The 22,593-nt window shown below is 42.8% G+C and overlaps 1 protein-coding gene across 2 annotated transcripts in view; it reads left to right on the top strand.

Moving 5' to 3' along the window:
* Positions 1-22,593, top strand: part of RFTN2 (raftlin family member 2) — a gene marked incomplete at both ends in the record, with an annotated part of 52,683 nt that overhangs the window by 23,278 nt on the left and 6,812 nt on the right. For both annotated transcript variants that reach the window (XM_084245970.1, XM_084245969.1), the window contains 3 exons: positions 7,404-7,525; positions 8,728-8,831; positions 22,390-22,468. In XM_084245970.1, the coding sequence (XP_084102096.1) occupies positions 7,404-7,525; positions 8,728-8,831; positions 22,390-22,468 (305 nt within the window). The remainder of the gene's footprint in view (positions 1-7,403; positions 7,526-8,727; positions 8,832-22,389; positions 22,469-22,593) is intronic.

Below are 22,593 nucleotides of genomic sequence, written 5' to 3'. Positions count from 1 at the left end.
TGAATCCTCTCACCCTCCCGCGCTTCTGGCCTGTACCCCAGCTATTGTATAAATAAAAAATAAATCTTTAAAAAAATAAAAATTAAAAAAATCCTATGTCTTTTATTTATTAGCCATTTTCTGGAGAAATTAGTTGAGCTCACTGACTCTCAGTTTCCTGAACAGGGGATAAAAATACTCCTACTTAATTGTTGTGAGAATTTAATGAGCTATAGTTTGTGAAAAGCAACTACCACAGGACCTTTTGTACAGTTGTTCATTATCTGGTGTTAGTTTTCTCTCCTGCTACTTGTTTTGTGCAATTACAATGCTTTTTAGTATGCATCACCTATTTAGAGGTGACTTAGACTTCTCCACCCCCCTCCCCTTTCTCTCTCCCATTTCTCCCACCTCTCCCTCTTTGGCTTGTGACTAGCTGCTGAAGGGAAAATACTCCTTTCATAATCACTTTCAGGCATCCCTGCCTTGGGCCTTGCCCGATGAAAATAAAATTAGCCACAGCAGTTGCCAGCCAGAGGCTCTGTGGGGCTTTTGTTCTTAAAGCCTCAGAAGCTATTTACAGAGCCTGGGGGGAGACTCCCTCCCTCTCAGCAGCTCTGGAATGTCTCATTAGACATTTTACATGGCAGGCCATTCCAAGCCCCTAACGAGCCACCACCGAGCCCCTGTGGTCTGTGGGGTCTGGCAATTGGGTGTGTCACCAGGGACTTTCCTGGGAGTGCACAGAGAAGCTGCAGAAGGGAAATGGTGACAAATGCCTGTGTCACTGTGAGAAGCAAGTCAGAGGAAGCAGGGCTGAATTGGTGGCTTTGTTCTGGGATATTTGATGCCTGACATCTAAAGCACATGGGGACAATACGTATTTTGTTTCATCTTGCTTCCATCCTCTTCCAAAATATTGCCAGAAGTCAGCCCACCACAGGGAATAGAAGTACAAAACCATACATTGCTCAGAAATTTAAATGTTATTCCACAAATCTCATCTTACTCCAGAAACAGAGAGGTAGAAAAAACTAGAGTTTTCTATTTCAACAGGGTCATGGTGGCACAGTTGTAAAGTGTAAAAGTATGAAATTTCTGTCCAATGCCATCTCACCCACTCTCAAAGTTCCTGCTTGGAAAAGCCCCATGAGAGTCCCCCCGAGGCCCTTCCTCTGTCCGTGATGGTTCTCACCACAGCAGCAGTGTTCCTTACTGTCTTTGCTGGGCCTGCTCCAAACCAACTTTCAACTGAATTCACCCACCTGGGGTTGTAGAGGTAAAAAACCTCTAAATGGGGTGCCTCCCTGTTGGCGCAAGGGGTTAAGTCTCAGCACTATGAAGCTATCCACAGCCACTGCAGCATGAGTTCCATCCGCCAGCCAGGGACATGACCCACTTGGCACAGTGGATCTCTCCTGTCTTACCCCCTGCTCCTCTCAGCAGTGTATTTCAGTCAATCCACCTATTCTGCTCCCCACTCTGTCTCTGGTAAATCCTCTCACATACACCCTTCCCCCAACCCCGCCCCTCTGGCCTGCACTCCAGCTTTTGTATGCATAAATAAATAAATCTTTTAAAAATAATCAAAAAACCTCTAAATGGACCCAAGAGGCTTACCCAGTTGAGCTTTATTCTATCAGAAGGTGTAGAGACCCAGCAGACAGCTGACATGGGATAGATGAGCAGCTTTGGCAGCTGATACAAAACTCACACACACACCCTTGAGGTTCCCACACTGCACTAGCCTATAAATGTCCCCATTATCCACAGGGCATAGTCTCTCCCTACCTTGAGCACACCAACATCTCAGGGCTACTGGAGTGCAGGCAGGCAGCAGGGCAGGTTCTCTATGGATCTGGGCAGATGGGTCTGGGAGAATCCTCGGTGGCTTTTTCAGTCTCTTAATGATCTTTCTACACCACTTGTAGTGTGGCAGCAGGCCTCCCAGCCCCTGAAGAATCTTTACTCTGGGCTCTGACGTTCTCTCGTGGTCTCTCCACCACCTCATCCTCTATGCCCTATGCCCCCCCACTCTATGATGCCGCCCTTATATGCTCAGTCTCTCAGCTCAGGTGTGCCCACTTACACATGGCCACACCTTACTCCAGGTGTCCACCTCAGGCATGCGTATCCCAAGCCCACGGTCCCAAGCACCTCCTGTATTCAAGGCTGCAGGTGACAGTCACAGAGGCCGACGGCACAAAAGCCTGAGCAATCTTCATTTACCCAACAGTTACATTTTGATTTTTATGAATGCTGTCACACTTCACTTAATTTTTATCTTTTTACTCCTATAAAAAATGCTTGTGGGGCCTCCCCGGTGGCGCAGCGGTTGAGCGCTGGGTTGCGAAGCTGCCCGCAGCCTCTGCAGCGCAGGTTCAATCCCCAGCCGCTGGGCGAGGGTCCCACATGGTGCGCAGACCTCTCCTGCCGCCCGCTGCTCCCCTCAGCAGTGTACTTCGTCAGTTTGCCTACTCTGCTCTCCCCTCTGGCTCTGGTGCATTCTCTCACCCTCCCGTGCTTCTGTCTATACCCAGTGCTTGTATAAATAAATAAATCTTTTTAAAAAACAACAACAAAAAAAAATGCTTGGGTGGCCTCACTGTTAAGTCTCAGCACTATCATGCTATCACCGATGCAGCCTAAGTTGAATACTCGGCCAGGGAGAGCAGCAGACATCTCCTGTCTTGCCCTTTGCTCCCTTCAACAGTGTATTTCAGTGCATCTGCCTGTTCTGTTTCCCACTCTGTCTCTGCTGAATCCTTTTGCCCCCCCGCACCTCTGGTCTACACCCAGTTCTTCTATGTATAAATAAAATTTAAAAAAAATAATAATTGTGTAGAGCTGGCAATGTATCAGAATGAGAAGTGGGTAGTGTAATGACATTGAAATAGGCATTTATTCATTTCACATATTTGTATATGCCAAGACGCAGTCCATGCACTGGGTTTACAATTGTGAAGAAAATGGACGTCTCCCCTCAACAGTCTAGCAGTAACAGGTATTAACATACATATATATCTAATTTCAAAACTGACAAAGTGTTGTAATGTTACCCCCTAGGGAATGTCATGAGAGTAACAGGAAAGAACTTACTTAGAGGGTGGTCAGGATGTCCTGCCTCCCAAGGTAACAATCACACTGTGACTGGAAGGCTGGAAAGGAACAGGCACTCAAGAACCAGGTCAGGGGTAGACCATCTTAGACAGATGAAACATCTCCAAGCATACATAACCCTGCTACATGAAAGAGGAGCTGGGACAAGATCTTGGAGCAGTGTGTGAGAGAAAGCATGGCTCTGCACAGGTGGGAGAGATAATCAGTAGCCTCTCCTTGCAGAGGTTACATAATGCAACAAGAACTAACATCTGTTTCTACTCCATGCCAGCATCATCACAAGCACTTCACATTTATTAACTCATTTACTCCCCACATCAACCCCATGAGGAGGTATGATTTGCCCCCTTTTCCAGATAAAGAGACAGAGGCACGCGCAAAGAAGTTAAATAATGTGTGGGCACTTCACCAATATGCCATCCTTGCAAATTTGTATTTCAAGTACCTCACTGAAGATTTAAACAGGGAATCATCTTCACCTGATCTGCCATTTTGAAAGAAGCTCTCTGACCTCATTTTGGGAGGTAGGGCAAGAGTGGAAGTGGGGAGGCAGTTAAGAGGCAGTTGTCATGGTCTTAAGGCCACGATGGTAGAGATAGAGAAGCAGACAGACTGAGATTGATTTTGGAGAGAGATACACATTTTAGAGATGCCAAGAGCTCCATGGTTACCTCCTCTGCACTTCCCAGAGAAGGACCCATGCCTGCGTAGTTTAAAGCTAAGATGACTTGTGGACCCAAAATACTAAAATGAAGTGTTACCTTTCCTCACATTTACAGGAATGTCATCATAACTAGCTGAAAACAATGTGCAAAATCACATGTCCAGACAAGTAAATCAATCCCCGGGAAACCTTTAAGCTGGAGCTTCCAAACAGAGTCCACATCCCTCAGGTGTATGCAGCTTAGTGCCAGGGACATGCAGGTTCACAGCAGAAATCTCTTCCTCGAGTGTCAGTAGTGCTTTAATATTGGTGGAAGGGGTGAAGATGGGAGAGGGCAGAGAGAACATTACTCTTTCCATAACATAAATATATTTTAAAAGAATACAAAATTTGCATGGATTTTTAAGATGTAGCATTAGGTTTAAAAAAAAATTGATTGCAATGAATCACTTCAAACTACCTGGAGATCATCTTTCAAGTATACAAGTCTTTTTTCCTTTGCGAATGGTCTTATTTGGCTAAAAAGAAAAAAATTGAGAAGCAGTAGGTCAAGCCAGTCTTTGTAACTTTTTCTATTATGCATGGAAATGCATAGCTATCCAGACCATATGGAACATGGTAATGTTTCAGGGCTAATGGCTAAAGTGGATAGAGTTTCTGTGGGCAGGAGGGGGCGCCCTGGATCTTGGCACATCTGCAACCTGTTTGCATGCAAGTGGGCCACTGCACCCCAGTTGTGAATCTCTGGGCTACATAAGAGGTGACTCTTTGCAGGTAATTACTAAAAAATTGTTCAGAATTATCACCTCACCCCCCCATTCCTGGACACAAACGGTCACTTCCCCATGAGACAATACTTGCCATGCTTCCTAGCTGCACTTCTTGGGCAAAATTTCTCAGGAAATATAAGTGCTCCCTTCCTGTGCAGGTGTCAATCTTCTGTGGCTCTGGGAATTGTCATGGGCCCTAAAAAAAGCAGCCAGGGAGCCTGAGGAGCTCTCAAAGTGAGAAGAATGGTCTTTTGTTTTTAACTGAAGTGTAGCATGCTTATAGTAGTGTGCATGAATCTTATGTGAACAGCTGAATAGAACACGTGTTCAAAATACAGAACATTTCCTTATATGTCCATTACATCTCAATAAAACTGGAAAAATATCTCAGTTATATCTCAACAAAGCTGGGGGAGAGGGAAAAGTGCAAAAACAAAACAAAGATATAGAACATTTCCCATATTCCAAAAGACCTTTTTATGACCCTTGCCAGTCACTGTCTTCCCACTCAGAATTATCTGACTTTCAGCACTATAGATTAATGTTGCCTGCTTGTGATCTTCAGTTCAAGTATACAGAATTTAGTCTTTGGGATCTGGCTTCTTTGCTCAACATACTATCACTGAAATTCTTCATGGTTTTTTTCTTTGTGTAATATGTTATTGCATTGTGTGACTCCACCACATTTTTAAATTTTTTATTTTTTATTTATATATATTTTACATCATTGTTCATTTTTAAACAAAGTTTGCTTCCCCCCCCACCCCACCTCAGGTGTAGTCCCCATAGAATTTCCTCCAGCAATTCACCCATGCACCATCACGACAGTCCCCTGTGCTCCTCCCTTCTTCTGATCCCTCTCCCTCCCCCTCCCTTGCAGGATGTCTCTGGTTTATAATTGTCTGTTTTGGGGTTTTTTTGTTATGTTTTGTACTGTTATTATTTTTCCCCTGATGTCTTATTTGGTTCCCCTATATTCCTCCTATAAGTGAAACCATCTGATATTTTTCTTCTTCCTTCTGGCTATTTCACTGAGCATAATTCCTTCTAGCTCCATCCACGTTGCTGCGAATGGCATGAGTTTATCTTTTTTGATTGCTGAATAGTATTCTATTGTGTATGTATACCACATCTTCTTGATCCAGTCATCTATTTTTGGGCATTTGTGTTGTTTTCAGGTTTTACCTATTATAGACAGTGCTGCAATAAACATAGGGTACAGGTGTTCTTTTGAATCAATGTTTTTGTGTCCTTTGAGTCTACCACATTTTCAATCTTCTAAACCAAAAGAGGTTTAGAGCCACAAATTTGGCTCTTAAACAGAGCCACAAAACCCATGGTTCTCCCATTCTATGATCCCAAAGTAAATAAGAGGCAGATTACAATTAACTACATAATCAACACAGCATGTAATCATTTCTAAAATTTATTCCCTGATTTTTAAAAGGACTTGGGGCATGTACAATTTGAAGATTATCTGTTGAGGCCCTGATTTGATTATCAGAAAGATTTGATTCCACTAGTCACTTTTTTTTTTTTTTTAATGCATACAAGTACAGGCCAGAGGTGTGGGAGGTGAGAGGATTCACCAGTCAGAGCGGGGAACAGAACAGGCAGATAGACTGAAATACACTGCTGAGGGGAGCAGCAGGCCAGTCAGGAGTGGTCTGCTGTGCCATGTGGGTAGCTCCCTGGCTGGGAATCAAACTCATGCTGCAGTGGCTGCGGATAACTTCAAAGGTTGCATCTTAACCCCTTGTGCCACCAGGGAGGCCCAGATTCCTTCCACTAGTCACTTTGATGTGATAGTGGACAAGTACAATTAAATTAAGTGGAACATATACTATAATTAGAAAACAAATTCCAAATAATACAGTAAACTTTACTGGATTCTTCGAAACTGCTCTGAACAATATAAATTCTTCATGATATTCTGCCCTGTATATAATGTAAAAATAATAATTATTTTCTCTTAATGCTTACAACCTTCTAATAAAAATTAAAGCTGAAAATTACACTGAAATTACTCTTGTCTTTTTTACATTTTAGCTTAATAACTCATTTGAAAATTTTGTAGGCCTTTATGACTGTCTATAGGTTGACAGATAACTATCAACCTTGATGTGATTTTGTGCTATATAAAACCAAACTGTTTAACCAGCACATGACCATGAGAAAATCGTCTCCATACAAAACAGGAGACAAAAGTACTTCCATAAAATCAGTTTTGTTTGGGCCAGCTGGTTGTTGTCAACTATTCAAGAAAAAGTCAGAAAGGTTCTCCCTTAAAACTTCCTTCCCAGCAGGAATTCTTTTGACAATGACTTCTGTTTAGCTCTTGCTGTTGCTATTCTTTTTTTTAAACATTATTAAGTTAAAGAATTATTTTTTGCTTATATTTCTAAAGTAATCTTACCTCTCATTAGATTTTAAGATTACATCTGTAATTTCTGTTATTAACTTTTTTGTGGTTGTTTCTCTTAGTGATTAACATGCATATAACATATAGATCAGAAACCAAAATTTTATTTCACAATGAAGGCCACTTCCAGATTTTTTTTGGGCAGGAAATCCATTTGCTTCTCAGTGTATCATATTATTTTATTGCATTTGTGTTATTATAATTTTCATGTTTATAGTTTGAATACTGTCCAAAAAAGTTAACATTCAGAAAGAAGGAAGGGAATAAATAAATAAAACCTAGTTTTTATAAATAAATAAAATAAACTAGTATTTATTTATTTTTAGGGTGTTTATTAACTGATGCATTTTTTATTTCAGCTCCCTACAAGGGTTATTTGAGAACTTAGATGATCTTAAGAGACATTTAGTGTTTATAGCTCTTTTTAACTGTGTCCTTTTCTGCACAGGGGACCATTTGCCTAAATCTTTGGAAGGATTATTTATCTATGAAGAAGAGGGTTCTGGAATTCCAGGTTCTAGTAAGAAAGGAAATGATGCCATCGTAGTAGAACAATGGACTGTTATTGAGGTAAACCAGTTTTCTGACAATTTAGCTTTGCTTTCATACTCAGTTTTACATGTTAAAAATCTTTTTTACCTAACACATGCAGTATCCTTAGAACACATTTGTGCAGAACACATTTGTGCAGCGTTCAGAATTTCATCAAAATGACAAACTTTGTTCAGATTTGTGAAAAGCTGGTATGCTTTACTCACTGTTCAACTTCATTATGAAAGCAAAATGATTATCCATACATAAGTTGCAGTAGAGTCCCAAAGATCTGATATTCTAATCCTAAACAAAGTCCTCTTTGAAATTCTCTACACAGCTCCATGCCAACTGCTGAAAGTGAAAAAAAATTCAGTCAATAACCAGTGTTTTACGTCCAAGCAACCAATGTGACTGACTCTTTTTTTTTTACCTTGTGAATTGACTATCAAAGGCAAAAATATCCAAAAGGTGTTCTCTCTCTCGCCAGGCCAATATGTACACACAGCATTGTCCTTGCTAATCAGAGGTGACATTTTTGCTGATGTTGTGCACTCTGAATTCAGATGTCACCGAATGGACTGCCCTTGAGGTGGACAGACTGAATTCAGGTATATTGTGTTGTGTGTATGAGGCCCTTGCGGACAAACTCTTTCACAGACACCTTTGCTTTGTGGGCCTACAAAGGTTAGAGAGACTTAGTTCATTTTCAAAGAAATCAGAAATTCCAGAGAGGAAGAGAAAAGGATTTGGAGGAAGAATTATCTGAGTGAAAATTCGTTCCAAATAGGGAAAAAGTGTAAAAAGAGTCTTCATCCAAGCTCCTCTTATCTTTCCCAATCCTCACTCCCTCTCATGCCCTTACTTTCCAGCCCCTGACCATTGTTTCTGAAAAAGAGGTCTATAAACTTCTTGGCTCCAAATCACCTTCGGAGCTTTTTAAAAATATACAAAGTCTCAGTCTTCCAAACATTAGAGCGTGATTCTCAAGCAAGACCAAAGGAAGGGTCAAACATGAAGAACCAGATGCAAACCTCTCTCCACTCTGATCCCCAGATTGAACCATTGAAATTGGTTCAGTGGTTAGAAGGCACAGGTAGTAGAAAGTAAAGCCCAGGAAGAGCGTGCCCCAGTGAAATGCTACTGAAAGGAGAGTGAACTCCCATCACCCTTCATTATAATTGCTATGTAGCTGGTTGTCTTTTTCATTAGACTATGAGCTCTTATGCTTATTCACACAGGGCTGTGAAATCAAAACAGATTATGGCCCTCTGCTGCACACCCTGGCTGAGTTTGGATGGCTTCTGACAAGTGTGTTGCCCACCCCTATACTGAGACATGACAGGTAACAACCATGCATCCCTACACACTCTCATTTAATTCATTTGTTAGAGAATTCAATTTGACTCATGCTTTTGGAATGCCCACAAAAAGCATTTCACTAAACTTCTAATCTCATTAGATTAGACCTCGAAGGTCAGTAAATCTAATCCCCTAGTGTCATACATCTAGGAGCTATTGTGTCTCCTCCCAGGCAAATGAGTTCATGACCGCAGTCAGAGCAGGGACATGGGAGGCTGACTCCCCAGCTTGGTGCTACTCCCAGCATTCTGAATGCTGACACCCAAAGATTGCATGATGATATCTTCTCTCTTCCAACTTAATTGGAAATTCTTCCTAGAATGAAGATTAAATCTATATAAACCTGCAAAAAGAAAGACACAGTCCTCCACGCACCCTTTGTCCAGCTTTTCTCCACTGCATATGCAAAACTGCCCTCCCTGCAGCCCACACACAGCCAGGTTTTGACTGCATGGGGCCCTGGAGAGGGACAGGCTGGAGAGCGCCAGCTTTTCTGACTTCTTCCCTCCTCTCTGGTGGGGTGGGTTCGTTTTCCCCAGGAACATTGACTTGTTAGCTGTTTCCACTAAAATACCTACGTAAGAGCCAAAATGCCAACATCTCACAAATACTAAGTTTTCCTTTTCTGTTTTTGCTAACTTTACCCATTTCTTTTCCTGGAAAAGAGAAATCGAGTGATTGCTTTTTGTTGCTGCTGTTTGTTTGTTTGTTTGTTTTGCAAGAGAGAGACCAATTAAGTCTTCTGTATAAAATGCTTCACTATTTCTTGAACCCAGAGATGTTCGCGTTTGCCCCCTTTGGCATTTTAAGTGATTGACTGCCAAGCCTTCCTGCCTGGGCCAGCAACTACCTGCAGAGGCAACACATACCACCTGGGCCTTCCTTTTTCCCAGAGTCAATCATGGTTTAACATTCTGAATAAATGTCAGGAGGTGTACTAAGAGAAGCAACTCGTTAGTCCTCAGTCTTTCATCCTTCCCACCTTTTCTAGAAGGAAAGTTTAGAAGTAAACAAAGCAATTTAGCTGCTTTTCTTCTCAGAAATCTCATATATCGTTCAACTTGTGAATGACAAGTGACATACCTGGCAAATCACAAAACAGCAGAATTTTCAAGATTTGATCTTCAGACCAAGCAATATCAGTTGCCTGGAGAGTGTATGAAATGCTTATACTCGAGGCCAACCCTCAAGTGGGTAGGACAGTAGGACTGAGTGAGTAGGACAGAGTGAGAGCTTTGAGGGTGGGACCCAGGAATCTGCAATTTCACCAGCTCCTGAAGTTCACTAACATTTGATGAACTTTCAGAAAGTAGTAAAAGAAAAGGAATTCCTCTGCCTGTTTTTGTACCCTTCACTGTCAATCCAAGCCATCTGTCTATTCTAGGCCCACCCTCCCTTAGAATAACTTGAGTATTTGACCATCAGATTTCTTTTTGTCTTCCTTGGTATGTAATTTAAATTATACAGGCCCCAATGCCATTAGCCCTTCCTAAAAGTACTCTGAATCCTTAACCTTTTGTATTCCTTTTTCACAATGAAATATGTACTTACTGTTCCTTCTTCCCATTCACTTGGGGATTCTGCTCTCATGAGTCTAAATATTTCCTAAGGGCCTCACCGGTGGCGCAGTGGGTTGAACGCCACATTGTGAGGCTGTCCGCAGCCTCTGCAGCGTGGGTTCAATTCCGGGCCGGCCGGGGAGATACCCACGTGGCACGGCAGACCTCTCCTGTCCCGCCCTCTGGCTCCCCTCAGCAGTGTCTTTGGTTCATCTGCCTGTTCTGCTCCCCATTCTCTCTCTGGTGAATTCTCTCACCCTCCTGTGCCTCTGACTATACCCCAGTTCTTGTATAAATAAATCTTAAAAAAAAAAGAAAAATAAATAAATAAATATTTCCTAAACCAATGGGGCACTAGACTCTACAGTGAGCCTACTGGGCTTAGTCCCCAGTGGAACCAGAGAACACAGCCAGAACTCCCTGAGCATCTCCTGCTTCTGGTTGGTTTGGGAATGAAGCCAGGACTGATGCCAAGTTTGGGAAAGAAGAGACCTCAAGGATAGTGTGAAGGGGGAACACAGTGAAGCTTGGAGACACGGTTGACCACCCCGTCCTGCAAGCTAAACTTCCTAAGATCATAGGCTGTACCCTGTGAGTGGGACAGGAGTGGCTAGATATTGTTTTTGGAGCAGAGGTAGGAAGCACCAGTGCCTCACCACCTTTCTAGCACCCCTAGTATCCACCAAGGCATGTGGAATCACTGAGTGAAACTTTAATGCCTTTAATGCAAAGGCTCCTCTTTATATGCAATTAAATAGCAAAGGACCTGTTGCTGGACTGCTCACTAAGCTGTAACAGCAAAACATTGGACACAATATATATAAATGTCTACCAGTAGGAAACTGGTTGAATAAATTATAAGTTATCCATAAAATAGAACAGTATGAAGCTGATAAAAAATATTTTGAAGATCTGTATCTGTATTGTCAGAATTCTTTCTGTTGATAATTGTGGAGTTAAAAAAAAAATTCCAGGGCCTCCCTGGTGGCGCAGGGGTTGAAGTCTCAGTGCTATCAAGCTATCACCAGCCACTGCAGCACTGAGTTCTATCCCAGGCCAGGGAGCTAACCCACATGGTACAGCTGACATCTCCTTCTTGCCTGCTGCTCCCCTAAGCAATGCATCTCAGTAGATCTGCCTGTTCTGCTCCCTGCTCTGTCTCTGGTGAATCCTCTCATCCCCCACACCTCTGGTCTATACCCCAGCTCTTGTATGTATAAATAAATAAATCTTTTAAAAAATAAAATAAAATAAAAAGTTCCAATTCAGTATCGTAGTACAATCTGAACTTTTAAAATTTAAACGTTTTGCATATATCTAGCCAAACTCTGAAAGCCTGCATAGCAAATTCAAGTGAGTATTTAGATATTAGCTTTGTAGTTAGGGGAAGGGAAAAGTAAGGATTTCTACTTGATCTTTATACCTTTTTTTATGAGTTGACTTTTTACGAGGAATGTATATTTTGTGATTTTTTTAAAAAAAGCAGTTTTAAAGAACAAAAAAGTTAATCAACTGATAAAAAAAGATGTAGAAACTGTATATGGTGTCTGCCCTGAAGGAGCTTGTGGTTAGCTAAGTTTGCATTTAGTACATAAGCAGGGGTCAAGTCTATGTATTGCATAATATAGTAACTAGTCAAAGTTGAATGAAATACTTTATAAGTTTTATAGGAGTATTAAAAAAAATGGATAGACAACATAAGGATCTTCAAATAGTAATGAAATAAAAGGCACCACCACCTTTTACCAGTTCTCTATCTCAGAATCTGCCTTGATCTGTGATAGATGTTAACAGAAAAATGCATTTAACAGTAATTATCCTTAGGCAACAAATACACTGAACACAATGTGTACTGTTGCTTCATATGCCAGGAACATTGCACAATATTTTTTTTAAGATTTATTTATTTATGCATACAAGAACTGGGTTCCAAGCCAGAGGCATGGTGGGGGCAGGGTGAGAGGATTCACCAGAGACAGAGTGGGGAACAGAATAGGCAAACTGACTGAAATACACTGTTGAGGAGAGCCACGGGCAAGACAGGAGAGGTCTGCTGCGCCATGTGCATGGCTCCCTGGCCGGGAATGGAACTCGGGTGCTGCAGTGGCTGCAGATAACTTCATAGTTTGCATCTTAACCCCTTGCACCACCAGGGAGGCCCCATTGTGCAATATTGCTATTTATTTTGTTCCTTTACATTTTGTAATGTGGGTCCTCCTAGTGCATGCAATGTAAACAATAAAGGATAAAGGTAATGGTGCATGAGGGGGCCTCCTTGGGACCTAAGGGTTAAGTCTCAGGGCTATGTCCAGGATGGCCTGAGTTCAATCCATGGCCAGGGAGCTAATCCACATACGGGCAGAGCAGACCATCTCACCTATCTTGTCTGCTGCTCCCCTCAGCAGTGTGTTTCAGTAGATCCTCCTGTTCTGCTCCCTACTCTGTCTCTGGTGAATCCTCTTACCCTGTGCACCTCTGGCCTACACCCCAGTTCTTGTATGCAAAAAAAAAAAAAAAGATAAAGTTGCATGATGTTATCTGGTAACAAAGATTGTTGGTGAAAGCTGTTCTCCTCTAAGTTTTTATTCTTGTCCAAATGTACTGCACTTGTGTATATCACATGTGGATATAAACTGCTTCAATGCACACAAAGATAGTACTCATTGTCAATTATGATATATTAAATATAAACAAAAATTATTTCTCTTTAAAAAAGGGATTTAGACTGGAAAAAAAGAAAAATATTATATACAGATCATCTTGGTCTAGGTGGAGGTGGATAGAGCTTAAAACATTTTAGTTTTCAGAGCCCAGGCTTTGGAGCTTAACAGATTTTGTTTTAATTACATCTTCCATGGTTACTAGCTGTATGACTCTGGGAAGACACCTAGCCTTTTTAACTCTCCTTGTCTGGAGCATGGTACGATAGCAACTTTACTGGATTATCATGATATCTATAAATGCAAGGTACCTAATAAACTAATAAATTAGAGCTATTATGTGGGAACTAACCCTTTAACCAAATCAAAACCCCTAAGAATTGAAAACCAATTGAAAAAGGGTGGTTGCTCAGCTTATCTTATCCTAAATCAGAATATTTCAGAAAATGTAAATACTATAGTTCTCTACATACAAAATCCTACCGGCACTGGGAAAAGGTTTTATGGCAGATTATGTCATCTTCCTTTGGGGAATGGGAATGGAAAAGATTACCTCATTGGTGCTAACCAGAAAATTCCACCCTGACCAGTAAAGACTACATTCCTGGGGTGGAAGTGGGGGTTGAAACTGCAGTTAGTTTAGGTAGTAAGTCTTGGTGGGTTTAGCATAATCCCGCCATTTTGGGTCTGTAGTTTTCTTTTTAGCACCTTCATTACTCAAATATATTCTGTTACTGGATTGCATAAAGGTGCTACTTTCCCAGTGTCCCTAGATTAGGCATGTTTTATTATTTTAGGCAACACCACACCACTAAGGTGTAAAGCTGTATTACCATGGAAACATAATATGGTAATCTGATATCACTACATTATTTCAGGATTATTGTTGTCAGCTCTGAAAACTTGCCAGAATCTCTTCTTAGTTATTCTCACTAACAAATAGGAAAATTAATGTGAAATTTAACATTAACTCTTAAAAGCAAATCTGGTAGAGGACCAAATTAGCGGAACTAACAGCTAATATGGCTGACCTTGAAAAAAAATTCACTGGAATTAAATGGAAGGAGGAGCCAAAGTTCCCTCTGACTGCTTCAAAATAGCAGGGTCACTGCCTGCTCTCTGAATTCTAATTCAATAATCATCTGGAGGGGCTGGAGTTGGGAATATGCCTTTTTTAAAAAAAAAAAATATTTGTTTATACAGAGTTGGGGTACATACAGGCCAGAGGCACAGGAGGGTGAGAGAATCTACTAGAGACAGAGTGGGGAACAGAACAGGCAGACGGACCGAAAACACTGCTGAGGGGAGCAGCAGGCGAGACAGGAGAGGTCTACCACGCCTTGTGTGTATCTCCCTGGCTGGCTGGGAGTCGAACCCACGCTGCAGAGGCTGAGGACAGCTTCACAGCACTGCGCTCAACCCGCTGCACCACCGGGGAGGTCCGGAGGAAAAATGCCTTTTAACAAGAATCTGAAGGTGATTCTAATGCATTTTCAGAAATTCGAAATTATAACCTTATATTATGAGAGTTGAGAACAAGCGAATTTAGAACCCAAGACAGGAGGTGTATACATCATTTATATCTTAGAAGACAAAGTTTCAAGGTAGAGGCATTTAGTACAATGAATATATTCTGTACTAAGAAAATAAAGTAGGGCCTCCCTGGTGGTGCAAGGGGTTAAGTCTCCGCACTATGAAGCTATCTGCAGCTATACATCATGAGAGTTTCATCCCCTGCCAGGGAGGTGACCCACACGGCACAGCAGACCTCTCCTGTCTTGCCCACTGCACCCCTCAGCAGTGTATTTTAGTCAATCCACCTGTTCTGTTCCCCACTCTGTCTCTGGTGACTCCTCTCATCCCCCCCTCCCCCTGCACCTCTGGCCTGTACCCCAGCTCTTGTATGCATAAATAAATAAATCTTTAAAAAGAAAATAGTCTGGTCTATAAGGACAAGATATGAATAATGAAAAGAGAAAATTGTCTTCTTAGTGTAATGTGGGGAGCACTGCACCCCTTTTCCATTTTCTACAGACCCTGTGGAGAAAACTCAATAGCCTTGTCACCACAGCACTGCAAGTCTAGGGAGTTATTTGAGACACTTAAGTGCTCCAACCAGATCCTCTAAATCCTCAAGTGGCAGCCAAAGAGGAAGTTGCAGATTCATATAGAATTGAGGGAGAGGCTAGGGGTTCATGTTTCGTCCTTTTTTTTTTAAGCTTTATTTATTTATGCATAGCAGAACTGGGGTGTAGGGCAGAGGTGCGGGGGTGGGGTGAAAAGATTCACCAGAGACAGAGTGGGGAACAGAACAGGCAGACTGACTGAAATACACTGCTGAGGGGAGCAGCAGGGAGACAGGAGAGGTCTGCTGTGCCATGTGGGTCAGCTCCCTGGCCGGGGGATCAAACTCAGGCCACAGTGGTGACAACCTGAGACTTAACCCCTGGGCCACCAGGGAGGTCCCTCCACTGGAGTTTAAACTCATAGTAATTTTGCTGTGAGCAGCATTTTGGTAAGGCCTTGCTGGTGAGGCCATATTTTCTTTAAATAATCCATTTGTCCTTTATATACAGTACTTCAAGTTACCACTTTCCCTCATCTGAAGTTCCGTTTTCACATGTCTTTAGAGGGAGTGACTGGGAGAACCTTTATTGTTGTGGTGCCCTTTGCTTTTCCACCACATAATAATATCTGAGAAACAAATCAAGATCATAAGGCAAAGGAACTTTGTGACTAAGCTCATAGCTACAAAGGTGCAAACTGAAATTATGATAATTCATTTCAATTTTTCTTTTATAGAGAAAATAGCTTCATTTTCTTCACTTTTCTCCACTATAACCCCTGAAAATGATAACTCGAGGTGCTAAATTGAAGAGATACTAATGACAAATCTAGAATTTTGGAAGGGCCTAAACTTACCTATTCATAACAAAGTTTTCCAGTCAGAATAGAATTAAACTGGGTTACTCTTCCCTGCAGTCAGGCTTCACTGAGTTTATTCTGCACATGCTGAAGAGATAATGTGAAGCTGTGGAAAGGGTGGGGAGCAGAAGGGACCCAAGATAAAGCTCTTAAAGACACTGGGTCTCAATTTTCTTATCCATAAAATGGAGAAAGTGATAACTTCTCTGTCCACCGTGAAGGATTATCATAAGAAACAAAGGTAAATTTAGATGGAAAATACTCAGTACACTGAAAATACTACATGAATCAAAGTTACTTTTCTGTTTTGGTTAGTTCACAAGACCTGTTATTGGAAAGCCAGCCTCTTCTTTATGGTCTGTTATCATACCAAGCCCCTCTCCCTTAAACAACACCCAAAGAGAGACTTCTTTTTGTTTTCTCACAAAATACACAGAAGTAGTTAGGGAAGAAAGAAGGAAACATTTATTGACCATCTACTGTGGTCCAAAGTCTGTGCCAGGATCTTTACATCCACCAATTCACTGATATTATTAGAACCATATCTGTTTTATGGAAGAGAAACAGAAGGATCAGAAAGATTGGGTGATGAGCTCAATGACACACAGTTGAGTGTGGAGTGCAAACCCAGGGTTGATCTGACTCTAAAGGCATATATAGGGCCTCCCTGGTGGTGCAAGAGGTTAGAACGCAGCTCTATGAAGCTACCCGTAGCCACTGCAGCACAAGTTTGATCCCTGGCCAGTGAGAAACCCACATGGTGCAGCAGACCTCTCCTGACTCGCCTGCTGCTCCCCTCAGCAGAGTACTTCGGTCAGTCTGCCTGTTCTGTTCCCCACTCTCTCTGGTGAATCTGCTTACCCCCCACACCGCTGGCCTGTACTCCAGTTCTTCTGTGCACAAAATAAATCTTAAAATATATATGTGTATATATATATACTGTTCTCCTACAGTCTCTTCGATATTTACATTACAGAAAAGTGACATGGCCCAAAACCGTGTAAGGTAAAGTTGTAGAGCTGGTCAAGCCCGTTTCCTTCTCCCCATTTCACCCCTGTATGTGCCCTGGCTCTTTGCCTGTGGTGTAAAGACAATCCCTGGCTCACTCTCCCTGTCCCCCACACTCGTGTCTGCAGCCCTTATCCACCCACACTGAAAGATTAATAAGCAGAAGCCCCTTATCCCAGAGACAAAAGCGGTGTTGATGGTTTCTCTTGCCTGTTCTAAGTCCACCACCCTCAAGTGTCTGATCGTAGGTGTGAAAGTCAGCGGTGACCTGGACTTTGTACTCTCTCTCTGCTTCACCTGCTTTGGTCTGGTCAGATGCCGGCACCTAATCCAGTTGCTTCACCCACTAATTGACCTTTCTAGTAAATCTCAATGATTGGACATTTGCTTTTCCTCCATTTTTTGACTCAGTGCCCCAGATCCAACCAAGGCTTTGGTACGTGAAGTCAGGTACTTTCCTGGCCCTCCTTGTGTGCTAATGGCTGCTTTTCCTTTTCCCAGATAGGCCCTCTTACCCATTCGCTCTGCCCTTCCTATTGTCTGCAGGGAAGTTAGCCTCTCCAGAGCTGCCAGGGGTGACCTATTCCTCAGGCTGCCTGTGCACTCCTGCTGACAGCAGCACTAGGGTTTATCTATTGCTCTCAGGAAGGGACTAGTCGGTGTTTCACATCTCTGTAGACTGTTCCCTTGACCAGCTGATACTCTTTTTTTTTTTTTAATTTTTTTATTTATTTATACAAGTACTGGGTACAGTCAGAAGCGTGGGAGGGTGAGAGAATTCACAGAGCCAGAGCGGGGAACAGAGCAGGCAGAAGGACCGAAGTACACTGCTGAGGGGAGCAGCGGGCGGCAGGAGAGGTCTGCGCACCACGTGGGACCCTCCTCAGGTGGCCAGGGAGCAGCCGGGGATTGAACCGGCGCTGCAGAGGCTGGGGGCAGCTTTGCAATCCAGCGCTCAACCACTGCGCCACCGGGGAGGCCCCATACCAGCTGATACTCTTAACTGACACAGGCTGTGCAGAATTTCTTCAGCCTTTACTACATTCACTTTCTATTATGTCAAAGTATGACTGCCAATTAATAATCTGAGAATCTAAAGGTTCTTTAACCCCTCTTAGGAAAAGACTAAGTCGCTCAGTTAACTAACAGCATCTTTTGGATGAAAATGTCTGAAAGGAATAGAAGCTTGGGCCCTGGCTTCTGAGCGCATCCAGGGCCGTTGAATTACTCTCTGGTTCTGTAAGGACCTCATCAGTCTAGTCCTTCCAGAAACCTGTCCTGCAGGGAAAATAGTCTCTCCCTGCTCAGTAAATAGAATCATCTTAGGAGTCCCAGGAGACTGTGAGGGACTTGCTTGTCCTGCCAAATACTTGCCGTCTGTAAGACTTTACACCTTTTTCTCTTAGTTCTGTCATGATTAGAGTCTCCAAACTGAAAGGAATTCCACATAGTCTCACAGATGTTCTGAAAATAGCAGGGCCTATTTTAAATCAGAGCCCTTCAAAACAAGATACATAAAGGTCTCGGACATATTTCAGATTAAGGATCAGGCTCCAAGAGGTGGGAAGAAGCTAACCTTCAAAAATCTTACATGGGGGGCCTCCCGGTGGTGCAGCGGTTGAGCGCTGGGTTGTGAAGCTGCCCGTGGCCTCTGCGGCGCCGGTGCGATCCCCGGCTGCTCCCCGGCCACCAGAGGAGGGTCCCACATGGCGCGCAGACCTCTCCTGCCGCCCGCTGCTCCCCTCAGCAGTGTACTTCGGTCCTTCTGCCTGCTCTGTTCCCCACTCTGGCTCTGGTGAATTCTCTCACCCTCCCACGCTTCTGACTGTACCCAGTGCTTGCATAAACAAACAAACAAATCTTTAAAAAAAAAAAATCTTACATGGGCATCTAGAGATTGTCCTAAGAAAACTAGCCTTTGAGAAGCCATCGCCACATTTACTGTTTTGTTCCATCAGCAAAGCTTGAAAAGCCTGTTGCAGGTCAAACGTTATGTCCTATTGCATTTAGACTTGCTTCATCCTAAGATGAGTTGGAAAGAACTCACTTCTGGGTCACCCACAGTAGCTACCCAAATATTTTCCTGCCTTTTTTTTTAAAGAAGTTTTTCTTTATTGTAAGATTTTTATTTATTTATTCTGCGTAGAAGAACTGGGGTCTAAGCCAGAGGTGCAGGGGGTGAGAGGATTCACCAGAGTGAGGAGCAGAACAGGCAGACTGACTGAAATACACTGCTGAGGGGAGCAGGGGGTGAAACAGGAGAGGTCTGCTGTGCTGTGTGGGTAGCTCCCTGCCTGGGAATGGAACTCAGGTCATTGTGGTGGTAGCACTGAGACTTAACAACTAGGCTACCATGGAGACTCCACATTCTCCTGCTTTTTAGTGAAGAAAAAATTCTATTCTGATCCTTCCTTCTCATATTTTGATAGTTCTAGGACTGGTTCTGATGGAGTTTTGTGAAGTTGCGGGTCCTTGGGTTCACTCTGGGAAACGTTTCACCAGAGCTCCCATTTCATTGGCACGCGGCGAGTTCCCCAGGCATGTTTCTTCATGAGACAGAGATGTTAGTCATATTTAAAGAAGAGGTTTATTAGGGAAAGGGAAAGGGACAGAGAGGGCTGCATGGTTGCAGGCGGGCGGCCTTGAAGTGAGTGACCTCTGCTGAGGGAGGTCAGTGAAGTCCCAGCAGGTACATACAGGTCATGGGCAGGCAGGAAGCTGCTGCCCTGCACAGGGAGAAAGTTGGTGAAAAGAAGCACCTGCATAGTCACAGGTGGGCAGTGGGAGTGCGGCCCTGAGCCTGTGCAGAGACTGCACTGATATAGTCCTTTTCTCTTTGGGAGGGGTCACTCCTCCGTGGAGTAACCTGCTTGTTGCTGACCTTGGGTAACAGCAAAACTAGAAAGGGACCAGAGATTCCAGGGTGCGCCCAATCTCCATATCTTTACCCTCAGGCCTATGCTCCACTCCCTATAGCATCTGATCCTGCTGGGGTCTCATGCCTTGTGATAAGGCCCTGGTGCCTGAGGGTCACGACCTCTACAGCTGGGTTAATGGTCATGTTATTGCCCTCGACCCCCACCTCCTTGAGTGAGTCAGGTTTTAGTCTTGTGAGGCCTCCTTTCCTGTTTTCTATTCTTGTCCCACATCAGTTCCCTCATTTGACCACCTGGATTATAAACATGGAAATAGAGGTCAAGTAATTTAAGGATTTATGGTAGACTTGGGATTTGAATTCAGGAAGTGAGTTCAAGACCACTGCCTTTTCCAGTAACCCTTGTGCCTCCCAAACACAGACTGGTCTGTGCTGTGTACTTCTAGTTCCATCTCTGTACCCCTGTTAGGGGGAAATGATGTCCTGAGTTAATCCCATACAGGCTTTGTGGACTCCACCCCCACTCCAGACTAAAGCCATCAAGACATTGGGAAAGACAAATCCCATCACCACCAAAGGGAGGGTGGCTGGGACCTGAAGGTGGAGTTGGGCAGCCAGGTTGGATATAAAAACCAAACACGTGGGCCTAGGGGGTTCCCTGGCTCGTGATCGCTGGCCTCCTGGCTTCATCGCTCCTGGCTGGCGGCCAGCTCTCAGAGCGCCATTTTGGGATTCCTGATCGGCGGATTGGGTAGGACTCATTTAAAACTTTGTCTCCCACTTTTCTCCCAGAGCTGTATATTTCCTCATTTCCCCTTTCCTTGTAAATAAACCTTTTATTAACCTTTCGTGTGTGCCTGCAGTAGAGCATTGATAAGTCCTTTTAAGCGCGCAGGTGAGGACCCATAGTCAGGCACCCTGTTTTGTATTGGGGTTGCTCTACAACACCCCTACATCATCACAGATATCTCTGAGGATTCAAGTTGTTCCCAAAAGCAAAATCTGTTTCATACCACGTCGTTTCTTTTAATTGAAGATGGGATCAAACTAAAATTATATTAGACTAGAGGCAGTCTTTCAAAAGTAAAAAAAGAGGGCCTCCCCGGTGGTGCAGCGGTTGAGCGCTGGGTTGTGAAGCTGCCCGCAGCCTCTGCAGCGCCGGTTCGATCCCCGGCTGCTCCCCGGCCACCGGAGGAGGGTCCCACATGGCGCGCAGACCACACCTGCCGCCCGCTGCTCCCCTCAGCAGTGTACTTCGGTCCTTCTGCCTGCTCTGCTCCCTGCTCTGGCTCTGGTGAATTCTCTCACCCTCCCGCGCTTCTGACTATACCCAGTGCTTGTATAAATAAATAAATAAATCTTTAAAAAAAAAAAAAAAGTTAAAAAAAGAGTAAGTCTCTAATGACCACTTTGGGAGAAGATTTGCTATTTCTCAAAATTTAACAGTATCAATATGTTTGGGATTTTCAAATGATGTGGGATTCACTGATACCTCCAGGGCGAGAGTTTCAGTGTTGCTCTTGTTTTCCAGAAAAAGAGCTCAGTATAAAATGCAGCTAATAGTGAGGTTTTGTGTGAGGTTTTTGCATAATAAAAGTCGTCACTGAGCAACATTAGCTACAGACACTCCTCCCCATAAATCCATGGAGACTCTGTGAAAAGCATTTCAGAGGAATCCAAACCCCAAGTAGTCTTTGGCAAGGGGTAATTTGCCATGATGATAGTTAAATAAGGAGAATACTGAGTAGCTCACTACAAAGAAGCATCTGAAAATGAAACTAGCTGTGGCTCAAATCCCTCAATTCAAAATGTATATAAAATTTCTCACAGTGGCAGCCCAAATTGGTCTCTTCTTTTTATAAGGCAAATTTGACAATGCATACTAAGAAGCTTAAATCATACCCTTTTAACCTAACAATCCCATTCCTAAGACTTTATCTCAAGGAAATCAAGAGTAAGGAAGACAGAAGGGGGCGGGTGGTTATGAAGAGATAGGACAGACGGGGGAAAAAAAATTAAGAAAGATTATACATATGTCTGTAGCAGCATTATTAATAATTAGCAGTAAGCTAGAAACAATCTGATTTTCCAAATGTAAAAAAACAGCTAAGTACATTTTGGTATCTTCATTGTTTGAGGTACTATGCAGCTATTAAGAATAAGATTACAGTGTACGAACAAGGAAAGTGTGTTCAGTGAAAAGCATAGAATACAGACATGCAAAAACACACATGATAAAGAATAGAAGGGAACAGAAAGAGATGAAAACAGTTATATGAGCATAGTGAGATTACAAGACTTTAAATATTAAAACTTTCTTTTGTGATAGCCATATTCAGCTTTTAGGAAATTTTTATTGCTTTTCCAGCTCTAACTTATATAGGGTCATATTTCATATTTATTTTTGGGTCATAAGATTATTTTACAAAGGATACATGTGGAACATTCTAGCTTAGTGTGAAATATAGAAAACCGCTAATTCATACATACTAATGTTATTGTTTTAATTTGCAGTGAAGGGAACTTGGCTACAAAGCAAGTTGTGTTCCTTCAGAGACCTGTTATGTGGAACTCAGCTGTTCAAACACCAGAAGTGAGTAAAATTAATGCTTTATAAAATGAGTGTTATATCAAAGCATTTGATCCTTAAATTCTTATTTTGAATTCTAAGGCATGAACACAGATGACGAAGGGTGTACTTGATATGAAAAGAGACTT

Source organism: Talpa europaea, assembly GCF_964194135.1.
Source record: "Talpa europaea genome assembly, chromosome: 1".
In the NCBI taxonomy this organism is placed as follows: domain Eukaryota; kingdom Metazoa; phylum Chordata; class Mammalia; order Eulipotyphla; family Talpidae; genus Talpa; species Talpa europaea.
Note: the sequence above shows the minus strand (reverse complement) of the source record. Positions and strands in the feature narration are given on the sequence as shown.